Source organism: Ctenopharyngodon idella, chromosome 12 (genome assembly GCF_019924925.1).
Source record: "Ctenopharyngodon idella isolate HZGC_01 chromosome 12, HZGC01, whole genome shotgun sequence".
Lineage (NCBI taxonomy): Eukaryota > Metazoa > Chordata > Actinopteri > Cypriniformes > Xenocyprididae > Ctenopharyngodon > Ctenopharyngodon idella.
This window is the reverse complement of record NC_067231.1, coordinates 31,513,701-31,528,972: the sequence shown is the minus strand read 5'-3', so window position 1 is coordinate 31,528,972 and position 15,272 is coordinate 31,513,701. Positions and strand designations below refer to the sequence as shown.

Below are 15,272 nucleotides of genomic sequence, written 5' to 3'. Positions count from 1 at the left end.
TTACTTTTTTGATATAACGGATAAAGTAACGTATTACAAGTAACGTGCATTATGTAATGAGATTACTTTTTTGACATAACGGGTAAAATAACGCATTACAAGTAACATGCATTATGTAATGAGATTACTTTTTTGATATAATGAGTAAAGTAACATTACAAGTAACATGTATTACGTAGTCAGATTACTTTTTTGATGCTACAAGTAAAAATAAGGCATTACAAGTAACATGTATTACGTAATCAGATTACTTTTTTGATATAACGGGTAAAGTAACGCAATACAAGTAACATGTATTATGTAATCAGATTACTTTTTTGATATAACGGGTAAAGTAACGTATTACAAGTAACATGCATTATGTAATCAGATTACTTTTTAGATATAACGGGTAAAGTAACGCATTACAAGTAACATGTATTACGTAGTCAGATTACTTTTTTGATATAACGGATACAGTAACGCATTACAAGTAACATGCATTACGTAATCAGATTACTTTTTTGATATAACGGGTAAAGTAACGCATTACAAGTAACATGTATTACATAGTCAGATTACTTTTTTGATGCTACAAGTAAAGTAACGCATTAAAAGTAACGTATTACGTAATCAAATTACTGTTTTTGATGCTACAAGTAAAGTAATGCATTACAAGTAACATGCATTACGTAATCCGATTACTTTTTTGACATAACGAGTAAAGTAACGCATTACAAGTAACATGCATTGCGTAATCAGATTACTTTGATGAAATGAGTAAAGTAATGCATTGCAGTGCATTACTTAATCAGATTACTTTTTTGTAACGAGTAAACGCATTACAAGTAACATGCATGACATAATCAGATTACTTTTTGATGTAACAAGTAAAGTAACATTAAAAGTAATGTGCATTACTTAATCAGATTACATTTTTGATGCAACTAGTAAACGTACATTACGTTTACACATTAATATTCCAGTTACTGTTTAAAAAAAGTACTACGCGTAACATTTCTGATTAATTTAATTGCTTAAACATTTTTTAAACTCTGAATTAAACTTCTCTTGCTTCTCCATAACACAGTCACTTAGACATGAATGCTTCATGAACTTTACATTAATTATGTATCGGAAGAGAAGAGCTATTGGCCAATGATGCTGTATGACAAAATATGGGAACAGAGGAAGGAGTCAGAATATAAAAATATTCTAAATGTGTTTTTAAAAGAAAATGAAGGTGTGTGTTATAAAGGCTATGTTGCTGAATGCATTACAGCGTTAAACAGAGATCGAGCCTCAGCCAGGTGAGAAAAAGTAATGCAAAAGTAATGCAACACATTACTTTCCATAAAATATTACCTAATATAATTAGTTACTTTTTAGGGAGTAACGCAATATTGTAATGCATTACTTTTAAAAGTATCTCTGAGCTCTTCACAGGAATGCCAACAACATCAGACCACAGTGGTCAACCTCAGAATATGACTGAAACCCTCAGAGCGCTGAAACCAAAACCATCAAGAGTGTTTAATCAACCTCAACTCAACAGCACTGACCATCAGCGGTCCGGATGCCAGATATACACGACGCAAACATCTCCACATCACCTACACCAGTGCTTCTCAACCTATTTCAACAAACTATTTTTCATCCAACAAGAAAAAGTGCACTTCAAAAACCCATATAAACTTAATCTTAGAATGTTGGACACTTCATGAACTTCATTCAAAGTTATCTGGTTTTTAAAATGCCCTCAACATGTTAGAACAAATACATTATTTATATGTCGATCATGGAACATTTTTTGTCCTAAAAAAACATTTTTTAAATGTTACTACTTGTTTCAGAACGTTCAAAGAACATTCAAAAGTAACGTTCCCATAATGTTTAAAGAATGATAAAATGGAATGTTCCCTTAACGCTCAGATAACCAAGGAAAGGTTCCTAAAACATTTAAAAAACAGTCCTGTATATCAGTGAACGGTAATCCTGACCTGCGTTGTTCCTCTCCATGTTCTCCTGACGGGACGGTCAAACACTCGTCCATGTGACCGTGCAGCAGCCGCAGAACATCTCCACCAATTAGGAAGCCTGAAACACATGTTGCTGAGTAAATGAACAGGAAGTGGAAAGCAGTGAGACGTTTCAGTTGAGTACTCACTCACCCTGAGCCACTTCACTGCCGGAGCAGATCGGCGCGACGCTCCAGAGCGTTTGCTGGAAAGCCGCGTCCACGTGCAAACTGCCGTTACCATACGACAAGTGCTGGAACAAAGAGATGCGATCAGAGTCGTCACTCAAACACTGAAGTGATTTAATAAGACAGAAGATCCAGTGAACTGGAGCAGCAGTCACTGCACAATCTCACGTCTAGCTTTTACTATTCTGAACGATATCTGAAACTAGCATTTCTCGCGTTTATTCCTAATTTTTAAGTCGTTTTGGATAACAGTGTCTGCTAAATAAATAAACGTGCAGGAGATCCTGGAATAACATCAGAAGCCGTCAGGGTTTGCTTGTGTTCAAACTCACCAGGTAACGTTCAGACGACACGCTGACCAGGATGAGATCGTCACCCACCCGCACCTTCTCGCCCTCTGACCTCTGTTTGGACGCGGGGTGGATTGTCCACCAACATGCCTCACCTGCACACGCAACACACGTGTCGTTATAAATCTATAAACTTCATTTACAGGCATCACATCATGAGTCAGAGAACATGAGGAGTCATACACTGTGAAAAATGAATTTTAGAGATTACTGGAGCATGTTTTATAAGAAAAAACTAACAGGGAATGCTCTCAGAACGTTCTGGCAAGGTTCTCTCAAAGTTATGAACAAACGTTCTTCCAGTAATGTTAATAGAACGTTTGTTCAAAGTTATCTGTTCTTTGATAATGTTCTCAAAACATCAGAACAAAAACATTAATTATACAGCATTCATGGAATGTTTTTTTTAAAATGTTTTAGTTGGACGTTCGTCTAACGTTTTTTAAAAGTTACTACTTGTTTCAGAACGTTCAGAGAACATTCAAATGTAATGTTTACATAATGTTTGGAGTACGTTTTACAAGAAAATACTATTTTAGCATTTTTAGTTCAAAATGTTACGTTTAATTCAGTGTGTTACTTGCCATTTCTTTGTAATTATTTGTGAAATTTACTAGCAATTTCTGAGTGAAAATAGTTTTAAAGCCATTTTCTTCCAGTGTTTTTCACCCTCATAATCGTGTTGTGTTTCACTCTCAGGTCTGTTTGTCATTCCCATGATTCCCTTCAGACTGACAGTGAGAATCGTTAATGATAATAAAAAATAATGTCACAAACGGTCCCGAGAACAGCTTCATTCACATCGTTTTTATTTATTTCTCCTGATTTTGTGATGAAATATGACCAGCACATGTTCCTGAGAAACATTCAGTATAATTAAAGACTTTAATCTGGGAATGTAAACAGGAAGTGACATCACCTGTTGTGTCTTCCTGAAGCCCCACATCAAAAGCCAGTTTGTCGGTGGACGAGCGAGCCGTAGACAGACAGCACAGATACTGGAGAGAGAAACACATCAACACATGAACCTCACACACACATACACAAATGTGTGACGTGTGATCAGAGTAACACACACCATCCCGCTGTAGGAGTGTCTCAGTAAGACCGCGTGACCGTAGAGCAGCGTCCGGTGACCTCCGCCCTGCGCCGTCTGAAACACACACACACACACACAGCATTGATCACTGATACACACTCATGGCTGTTCAATAAATGTGATGCATAATCAATATGACTCTCATCTGCTTCACATTCACAGCAGAATCACACAACAGTTGAAAGTTTTCATTTTTTAATTTAACTTTTAATTTAAGTGAACTTAAAACAATCTTGACATAAACCCATTATAATAAATGTCATATTTAGCTGTGCCTTTAAAGGGGTCCTTGATTATGATTTCACTTTTTTAACTTTAGTTAGTGTGTAATGTTGCTGTTTGAGCATAAACAACATCTGCAAAGTTACGACGCTCAAAGTTCAATGCAAAGGGAGATATTTTCTTTTACAGTAATCGCTGTTTAAGGACTACAACAAATGGCTGGTAGGGACTACAACAAGCTTCTTCCTGGATTGGTGACATCACTAACCCTAAAATTTACATATACCCTGCCCCCGAGAACACGCAACAAATGGGGCGGGGCCATGTTGGGCTGCTTTAGAGAAGAGGAAGAGTTGTTGTAGTAGAGTGTTGTTGTCATGCCGTCATTTTACACCGGACTGCTTCACAAACGAGGGTCAATTCAACACAAAAGATTAACATGACGGCACACGCTAGTGGATGAGTTGAATCAACTCCACAGCAACTATATAAATTTATCCACTAACCATTCAGAAACGTCTAAAAGTTGTAACTTCTTCCTGAGTCTCTCCATCAGTGTCCGAGCAGCAACTTATTTGCATTTAAAGGGACACACACAAAAACGGCGTGTTTTTGCTCACACCCAAAAGGGGCGAATTTGACAAGCTATAATAAATGATTTGTGGGGTATTTTGAGCTGAAACTTCACACACACATTCTTGTGAAAGGGGCATTATAGGTCCCCTTTAATATATCAGGGCTCAACGCTAAGGTTGTTTTCTACTAGCCTTGGTGGGCCAGTTCAGGTTTTAACCTGCCCTGCTAAAATGCACAAAAAATTATTGTTTTCGTTGTTTTTGACTCATGTAACCTTGTAAACAGTACTTTAAGATTTTCAGGTAGGTCTAACAGGTAAATATATACAGAAATTGAATAATTTCTGTATCTGTGCAGTTAATAAACACTACATAAATTATAAATAGAATATAGATTAATCCTTATTAAAGCTACAAAACTTATTCAGTCAAGAGCATTGAGTGTTTTTCTCTTTGAATTATGTTCTTTGATTAATATTAATGACAGACAGCAGCAGGTTTATTAGGCTGCTGTCACTTTAAGACCTGCTGCACATGATGTGGATCCAGTGTTGCCAAGTCTGCAGTTTTCCTGCGAAATTGGGCTACTTTAACACTGTTGCCATGGGCTCTTTTTCATGTCCACGGGTTGAAGCGACCCCAAATAACATGATATTTAGCACCTGGAATGCAAATTTTACCAGGGGAACCCTGCCAAAAAGCTGATCTCACCCCCTGAAACGTGATTGTGCTAGTTTTGAGTAGCAATTGGGTGGATTTTGTTGTGAAAACCTGGCAACCCTGAGCAGATCTGACACATCCTACTTTCTCACAACTGTTTACATTCATTTAAGACTTTATTTAACTCATGTACGACAGTGCTTACGAGAATACTAAACAAAATGGGAATTTTTATATAATTTTGTGTGTTTTTGTCTGTGTTTGTGTGTTTTTGTCTGAAGCGCCTTTCTGTGCACGCGTTTCGGGTGTTTGTTCACAGACGCACGCAGTACAGATCACACTTGAATGGTTTAACAGCACTTATATACACAATAAATGATAGCGTGAAAAAATGAATTATTGCATATAAATATAATTTTTTATAAATTTTAAAACCAATTTAATTTAAATATATAAATTTAAACACACTACATTTAGTAAGGCAGGAAACTAAAACTCTGGTTTCAAACAAACCATTTGCATATACAGTAAATGGACACTAATTGCAATTTACACGCCACAAATGAGCATGAAGAATCCCGACTCGTCTGTGTTTTTCCACGGTGTGGGCTGATGTTCCTGGGAATCAGCACTTCCTGTGTATGTGTGTGTGTTAATGGCTCTCTTAAGGCCGAGAGTGTGTGTGTCAGGTAATGGCTGCAGTAATGCTTCAGGACAGGAAGAACAGGACCTTTATTTTCTCATTAGACTCACTCCAGCGTTCGCTCTCGTCTCACTGGAATTAGCTCACTGTACAGCTACATTACGCTACATCACATGACTGCGGGACACACAACAACGACACGGACACACACACACACACACATGGACTCCTACCTTCATCATGAATTTCTGTGGCCCATAAGAAGAAAAGAAGACATAGTTAATGACACACGAAACCCAGTCGAGATCAGGAATCTACAGCTGCACGATGCTCAGATCGATAACCACACTAACATACAGCACGACTCATACTATGTTCTGCAGTATGCAGTACGTACACTGATCTACAACATCAGATACTATATCCCACAATGCAATGTGCTTCCATTCCAGTCTGTGGTGATATCAGCCATCTGATTTGATTTAAAAATACTTTTTATCTCCAGGTAACTGATGTCACTCATTGACGAAGTCATGTGACAGTGTAGGACACTACTGTTACATACTGCATACTGTCTCACTCACTATTGTAAACAGCAGTCAGTGTTCAGTGAAAACGGTGCAGCACTACACGATGTCAGTCACATGATCTAATACTTGATCAAATGAAGCTCTCAAACACAAATATAAATGAGGAAGAAAAAAGTGTGACGCAAGAATAATTACTGAAATAAACATTCTTCAATCATGACATTGAAGAATATTTTAGATATTTGTACTGGAAAACAAGACAAACACACTGAGGAAGAACATCATTGTCTTAAAGGACGGTTCATGTGAACGTGAGAAACACCTTCAAACGCGCGTGACTGACGTTCTTCAGCTGAGCAGCGTGAACGTCTGCTTTAGTGTTTCACAGCAGAACGAACGTCATACGGGTTTGAATCAGGCGAGTAAATGATTCTCAGTTCAGTCTGATCCGGTCCTTTCATGAAGCAGAACCCAAGAGAAATGACTGGGGTGAAATTATGACAAGAAGAGTCATAATAGATGCTGAATGTTTGGATTTGAGGAACATGCTGATCTCAGATCAGATGCAGGACACGCATGCAGCAGTAACGGATGTGTGTGTGTGTGTGTGGGTGAGTATGTGAGTGTGAGTGTATGTGTGTGTGAGAGTGAGTGAGTGTGTGTGCTTGTGTTAATGTGTGTGAGTATGTAAGTGGTGGAGTGTGTGCAGGTGCATGTGTTTGAGTGTGTGTGTGCGCGCGCGTGTGTGTGTGTGTGTGTGTGAGTGTGTGTGAGTATGTGAGTGAGTGTGTGAGTGTGTGTGTGCATGTGAGTATTTGAGTGTGTGTGTGTGTGTGTGTGTGTGTGTATCCACGTACCCATTTCTCCATGTCTATGAGCTGTGGAGTGATGGAGACACAACAGAAAGAAAAGAAAGGATGTCATGCTTCCATCATCACAAAGAAACACATCAGGCTCCTTCATTTCAGCAGAGGATGATGGGAACGCTCCGGTTCATCCATCTTTTATTTGTAACTATTTATTATTAATCCTCTGTGGGTGAATCTCATATCTGTTGCACATTCAACCCAAAACCACCACAATTCTGCATAAAGAAAACATATTAAAATAATCCACCCGTGGGGTCATCAGAGGTCAAAGGTCATCATGAGGTCAAAGGTCGCCTCTGCTCGTCAATGAACGGAACCCTGATGTGGATGTTTTATTCAGCGTTGAAAGGCTTTTTTGTTTTTAGTCACAAAAACAAAAGATAAAACATCATTTCCTACAGCATGATCACACGGTTAGAGATTCAAATCAATTATTAGATCATTAACAAATGAGACACATCTGGAATGAGAAGGAAATAGAAGAGCATATAGAAGACGAGCCTCAGATCACATGATCCGAACACATCTGAAGGAATAATTTGTGTCTGGCAGAACGTTACATTTGTATATATATAATATTCATGTTGCTCTTTTGCATTCAATGAAAGTGTCTGACCTTTAAGGTCAAGCTCCAGAATGGACGTAAAACACCAAAGTATGAAAACAGTCATTTACATCAGGTTTTACTTTTTGATGCCAAGATTCCCAAATATGATGATTACCGATTGCTAGGGTCACCCAATCTAAAATATCAAGGCATATATATATATATATATATATATACACACATTTATAAACAGTACATAATAAATAATAACAATAAAAGCAAAAAATAGAAATGTATTAATATATATATATACATTTGGCCCCTGGATCCCAGTTTAGTCTGAGTGAGTCTAAATGTGTTTTAATACAACACTTCTGAAGTCACATGATGCATTAAAACTAAAACTCTATCGGCTCTCGCGTGTGCCGTATCCGAACACATCAACACATCAATACAGAAGGAGATCTGAGAGCTTTAGTCAATAATGATTTACACTTCAATTTGTTTCTCATAAAAACATCACATGACTTCAGAAGATCTGGATATAGTGCACAGACTATCTTTATGATACTTGATGGTGTTTTTGTCCCTTCTGCTGTTGAAAAGAGCAGCGTGAATGAATCATGACAGTTTTAGTGTTTTTGGTTGAGTTATGTCACGGTTGCTGTGATCGTGAATCAGTCAGACAGCTCTATAAAACACAAATATAAATGTTAAAGGTGTTCAGATCTCATATCTCTCTGTAAATAATCTGATGGAGCTGATCGGTCTCGTCTCAGATGTTGATGTGAATGTTAGTTTGATGTGTGTGTGTGTTTTGGTGCAGTCTGCCCAGCCCTGCTAAACAGAGAAGAATCTCTCTCACACACACACACACACACACTCCACCTATCAGCCTCACCGCAGTGTGTAGGACTAAACTCATCCACGCATCAGACTTCTATAAATGCATTTGATATCACATCCTCCGCGCCTGCAAATGTGATCGTGCCAACTGGACCTGAAAGAGAACCGTCACCATTAAAGAGTGATTCAGCGAGAGCGGCGAGCAGCGATTGGTTTTGATCTTCCCTTTTCCTCCTCCACATGTGACGCTTCTTCACACGCAGTGAGACACTTCTGCATCGGCAGGATCCGTCTGTCTCTCTCTCTCTCTCTCACTGCAATTCACTGCATCTCACTGCGTTCCTGCTACACTCAGCATTACTCCTCCAGATCTCTGCTTTAATCCTGCACTGCTCTACACACAAACACAAACATACTCTCACAATCACCACACACACGCACACACTCACAAACACACACACGCACACTCACCACACACCACACTCAGTCCAAAAATGAACATCACTAGCTCATATATATCAATTAAATCAAAATAAAATTTTGAGATTTGACTTCCAAATTCTTTATAGTGTGTTTTTGTGATGGTAAGAAATGGCAAAACAACCAAACAGGTGTCGCACTTTACCATTTAAGAGGGGACCAAAGGCATTTTGTTTAACAAATTCACTTTTTACTCTAAAAATTACCTGCAATTGTTATCTTAAAGAATTATTTTTACTTGATTTAAAACATAACATTTTGTTTTGTAGGTATAAATTGATGTATGTGGGTTGATTCAGTGATGTCAAATAATATTTTAGACTTAAACAAAATCAGTTAATTTAGATGTTACCATTTTTAAGTGACCTTTTTTTCACCATTCCACGGCCATTTGCACACAAGTTAAAGTGTACATGTTAAATTTAAGCAGCTGCTGGCATGTGCATGTTATAGTGATTTCACTACACAAAAAGACACTGGTCCCCTGTTAGATGGTAAAGTGCGACACCTTGTTTGTCTTTACATTGAGCAATATTTCACATTCCGACTATTTCTGAATGTAACAGCAATGTACATAATAACACTTAAATACCAGTTCTTGCCATAAAAATATATTGTGATGTAAGAAAAGGCAAAGCAACAAAACAGGTGTCGCACTTTACCATCTAACAGAGGACCAAAGTCATTTTGTTTATTCACAACTCCACGCCCATTTCCACACAAGTACATGCTAAATGAGCAGTTTACGCAGCAACACATGTAATTTGTCACACACACACACACACACACACACACATACACTCTCTCTCTCACACACACACACACACACACACACACACACTCTCTCTCACACACATACACACACACAGCATTTCTCATTATTTGTGTATCAATCACCAGGCAGTGTTTGGGGATGAGCAGTTTCTGGGTTTGATTCATGTCTCCGATCTCTAAGCAGACATTGAGCTCTAGTGGTGTCAGCAGAAGCACTCACCCCTTCCGCTCGCTCCTCAGTGTTGGCCAGCATCTCCTGCAGAGCTCGCACTGACAGCGACTGCTCCAGCACAAACGTACATATGGACAGATCCGGAGGAACATTCTGGAAAGAAGACACGTCATTCAGGTCATGTCACATTCACAGAAATTCACAGGACTTCCGGCTGGTCTAAAAAAGGTTAAGCAACTAGCTAGAATCATGCCAGCTTCATGAGCATCTTGTTAAGATCAGTATTAAAAATATCAATAATCAATCAATCTGAGTAAATCAGTGCCTCTAGAAACGTCATGATTTAAGCTGGTGAGATGATGAGAGAGAGCAGACGCACCATCAAACAGAATTACAGTGATCTCCTGAGGAGTCTTTATGAGGAAGATGATTAAATGATTCACAGCCTCAGCAGACTCATTCAGTTTCATCATACTGAAGCATCAGTGCAATACAATCAAAACACCTGATCGACCCACTGGTGACTGTACACTGTTTTAATCATTATTACCTACTAAAAACATTGTTATAATGATTTTCATTTACATTCATACTTTTTTTTTTTTTCTAAACAAAACTTTTTACAATATTTTAGGCGTCACATGTATTTTTATTAACCCAAACTTGTCAAACTGTCCTATGGAAGCTTATTTCTGCCACGGAATAAAAAATAAAGGGTAATTGCGACTTTTTTGCACAATTCTGACTTTGTTTTTCTCACAATTTGGGCTTTTTGCAAGAAAAAAGTGAACTGCGAGAAAAAAGTCTGAATTGCAAGAAAAAAAGCCTGAATTGTGAGGAAAAAAACCTAAATTGTGAGAAAAAAAGCCTGAATTTTAAGAGAAAAAAAGCCTGAATTTTGAGAGAGTCTGATTTGCAAGGAAAAAAAAGTCAGAATTGCAAGAAAAACGGCCTGGATTGCGGAAAAAAGCCTGAATTGTGAGAAAAAAAGCCTGAATTGTGAGAAAAAGTCTAAATTGTGAGAAAAAGTCTGAATTAGGAGAAAAAAAGCCTGCATTATGAGAAAAAAGTCAGAATTGTACGAAAAAAGTTTATGACACTTGCATCTCTGGAATGTCAAGTTATTGTAATAATCTTCGTCTGTCATTGTCGGTTTTGTTGATGCAGTGGAATAATGATCTGCCTAAATCAAACTCCATGCTGTAGAAATACTTCGTTCCCAGTTGGAGTGTTGCTGGGATATAAGATGCATTAATTAGTGAAGAGCGACTAGGAGAGTCGTACCTTTGAGTTGGACGTGGACTCGAGGAAACACAGTCTGTTCCCGAAGCCCTCGGCGGCCAGACAGAGTTTCTGCTGCTCCTTCTGGACGGTGGCGGAGCACTGGAGGACCACCTCATCATCCTGAACACAACAAAACATCCGTCAGGCTCCCAAACTCAGAGCGCATGGACAGATGATCATTAATTCAATCATAATGGAAAATTTAAAAAAATATATATAATAAAAAAACAAATTAAAACAAATTAAAGACAAAATATTTTATTTTAAACTAATTATAACAAAAAAAACACAAAAAAGATTAAATATATTATTTTAAATTAATTAAAACAATTTTAAAAACAAAAAAAAAATCTAAATAAAATGATTACTAGTAAAATATTAAATATTATATTTGAAATAAATAAAACTAAAAAGAATTACAAAATACATTTAAATAAATAAAAATAAAGACAATCAAAATAAAATGCTTACTAAAAATATTAAATATTATATTTGAAATAAATAAAATTTTATTAAAAATAAAAACAATCAAAATAAAACATTAAAAAGATGAAATATTTTATTTTAAATAAATTAAAACAATTTAAAAATAAAAAATCAACATAAAATGCTTAATAAAAAAGATTAAGTATTATATTTGAAATAAATAAAAATAAATAATTTACAAATAAAAACAATACAAACGATAAAATATTTTTTGAAATATAAAATGAAAATGAAAATAAAGACAAATTAAAACGATTACTAAAAAAGATCAAATTTATTATTTTAAATAAATTTAAAATAATTTAAAAATAAAAACAATCAAACTAAAACACTAAAAAAGAAATATTTTCTTTTAAATAAATAAAAACAATCTGTTTTAATAAAAGCAAACAATTTGTTTAGCTGCATGTCATGTGGCCATTAACAGACATCAGAGAACCGAGAACACATGAATGAATTATTAAAATATTATCTTAACTTAAAAAATATTTTATCTTAAAGTGGTTCAGATGATGAAAACGTTTGAGAATTGCGGCTCTCAACAATAATCTTAAAGGCAAAGAGGATATTTTCATATCAAAGCAGACATTTTCTCAAATGCTCAAGTGAAATACTAAATGTGTTACGGATGTTCTGGAACATTCTCAATGCTCAAGACAATCGTAATCCTTCAGAGATGGTCAGATGAAGCGCTGCAGATCGAAACTTCCTCCTACACACCACTGCATGTGAAGCGTGTGTGTGTGAAGCAAGAATGATGTCATATGAGCAGTGTTTGATGCACTCGGCATTGCATTATCTGTAACAATATCACAGAGAAGAGCAGAGACACAGAACACTGCAGGAGAACTTCACAACATGCCACTGCAGATACAGGCAGCACTGCAGGAGAACAGCACACGCATGCGTCTGTCTGTGTGTGTGTGTGTGTGTGTGTGTGAGTCTCTCCACCTACACTCACATTGACTGCACACACTGAAATACTAGTAAACCACAACCTGCTGACGCGTGGAGTGACGTGCTGTTATACTGTGTATTAAAACTGAGGCAAAAATAACATAAAGATAAAACTCCTTTATAATGCTTCATAAGCGTCATGAGTTTGATTACTGCTGCAGTAATAAACATGTATATGTCTCATATAGTCTTACATCACGTCTTCATCACTGACACTGATATTATAAATCAAATAAATCAAATCTCGGATATCAAATCACATTCACTCAATAAACTTTATATCAAAATATAAAGATTAACTATTAAATTGATTGGCTGTTAGGAGATGAGTTCATTACATCTACAGACAATCTCAGCAGAACCACTTCAGTACTGTAGGAGCATTTCTTATATGCTGTTATTAAATTTATTTATTTACATGATACTGAGCTCTTCATTCTCTAGGTCCATATCTGTATTAGCCATAAAATCGACCACAATAATCATTAAACAACGCATGAATACAGAAGCAGCTGATGCACGCGTACACATGCACAAACACACACACGCAAACACACACGCAAACATGCAAACACACACATACACACACACACACATACATCACAATGGAGAATAATCCTATTACATTAAGATGGAGTAACCTTGATATGAGTGTGTTAAAGAAAGTGTGTTAATCTGATCAGACTGTGTGTGTGTGTGTGTGTGTGTGTGTCTTTCTTCATAGACGTGTTTTTCTATACAGTGAGTTATAAACACTACAGATGAACTGGACTGCATGATTTAACCCAAAAATTCATATTGCGATTATTTTGGCATATATTGGTTCTTGTCATATATTGTTTTGTTTTTGTTTTTGTAAAAAAAATTCTCTTTCTACTTCAATTGTCTCAGACCACATTTATGGAACCTATTAAATATGACTATACAAACAACAGTAATAATAATATGATACATTGCTCTTATTTTATTAAATCTTAAAAATTACACAAATAAAGAAAATATAGACTTTATATTTTATTATATTTTATATTATAATTTATATATTATAATTTATATATTATAATTTATATATTATATTTATATTTCAATAAATAAATACATCACTATAATAATATTGTACTGTATTATATAAATAACCTTTTTTTTATTACAGAACAACAGTAAATATTTATGCCTGTCTTCATTTCTTTGCTTTCAAATATTAAACCATAGAGCTTTTATTTTGGCGGAAATTGACAGAAAGACCTTAAAGCTTCTCTTTTGTTGACAACAGATTCATAAATGATGCCAATGACAAATTTGGGAAGATGTTTGGAAAAACGTATGTTATAAGTGTCCTAAAATCACAGCACTAGCAGAGATAGAGTTTGTATGGAGCAGCATTTGCTGCAAACTGAGCCGCTCTTAAGCAGAAAGTATACTTCAACACCGTTTCATATACTCACATATACTGTAACACCGTTTCATATACTCACATATACTGTAACACTGTTTCATATACTCATATATGTAACATCGCTTCATATACTCATATATACCCACTTCATATACTCATATATACGTAACATCATTTCATACTCATATATACTGTAACCCCATTTCATATACTTATATATACCGTAACCCCGTTTCATATACTCATATATACTGTAACCCTGTTTTATATACTCATACATACATAACATCGTTTCATATACTCATATATACCCATTTCATATACTCATATATACCGTAACCCCGTTTTAGGTACTCATATATACATAACATCGTTTCATATACTCATATATACCCATTTCATATACTCATATATACCGTAACCCCGTTTTATATACTCATATATACATAACATCGTTTCATATACTCATATATACCCATTTCATATACTCATATATACCGTAACCCCATTTTAGGTACTCATATATACATAACATCGTTTCATATACTCATATATACCCATTTCATATACTCATATATACCATAACCCCATTTTATGTACTCATATATACGTAACATCGTTTCATATACTCATATATACCCATTTCATACACTCATATATACTGTAAACCCGTTTTATATACTCATATATACGTAACATCATTTCATATACTCATATATACAGTAACACTGTTTTATTTACTCATATATACTGATTCCATTTCATATATTCATACTCATAACTAACAAAATACCAATTAATATACTCATAAATACTGTAACATCATTTCATATACTCATATATGTAGGGCGGGGCTTGATTTTGTCTGTGGGGAATTGATTGAATGGCTGTGGTTTGCTATTGGTGGATCTCATGTGAGTGACAGGTTGCCCCGCCCTCGTCATCAAAGAAGAGGAGAGATGCTACAAGAGGGAGGAGAAGATATTCTGATTCAAGATTACGAGGAGCATGAATTTAAAACAATAATGGTGTGCACGATAAATCATTTAGAATAAAAAATAATAAAAAACAAGATTTGTCAAATACGATTTCATGGTGACTTTAAGTGGCTCTTCCAAATATAAATGCTGTAACCGTGAACGAAGCCTTTCATCAAGTTATGCAGTAAAACAGCAATAGAGAGATGACAACACACAC

The 15,272-nt window shown here is 35.8% G+C and overlaps 1 protein-coding gene across 9 annotated transcripts in view; it reads right to left on the bottom strand.

Moving 5' to 3' along the window:
• Nucleotides 1-15,272, bottom strand: part of LOC127523317 (ryanodine receptor 2-like) — a 108,649-nt gene that overhangs the window by 76,928 nt on the left and 16,449 nt on the right. For 6 of the 9 annotated variants that reach the window (XM_051913880.1, XM_051913882.1, XM_051913884.1 and 3 more), the window contains exons 2-10: nt 11,237-11,356; nt 10,001-10,105; nt 7,122-7,142; nt 5,968-5,982; nt 3,614-3,688; nt 3,455-3,533; nt 2,518-2,630; nt 2,151-2,250; nt 1,980-2,076 (exon numbers count right to left, since the gene is read on the bottom strand). In XM_051913880.1, coding sequence (XP_051769840.1) covers nt 1,980-2,076; nt 2,151-2,250; nt 2,518-2,630; nt 3,455-3,533; nt 3,614-3,688; nt 5,968-5,982; nt 7,122-7,142; nt 10,001-10,105; nt 11,237-11,356 — 725 coding nt within the window. The remainder of the gene's footprint in view (nt 1-1,979; nt 2,077-2,150; nt 2,251-2,517; nt 2,631-3,454; nt 3,534-3,613; nt 3,689-5,967; nt 5,983-7,121; nt 7,143-10,000; nt 10,106-11,236; nt 11,357-15,272) is intronic. The other 3 variants (XM_051913885.1, XM_051913886.1, XM_051913889.1) reach the window with 1 other exon arrangement.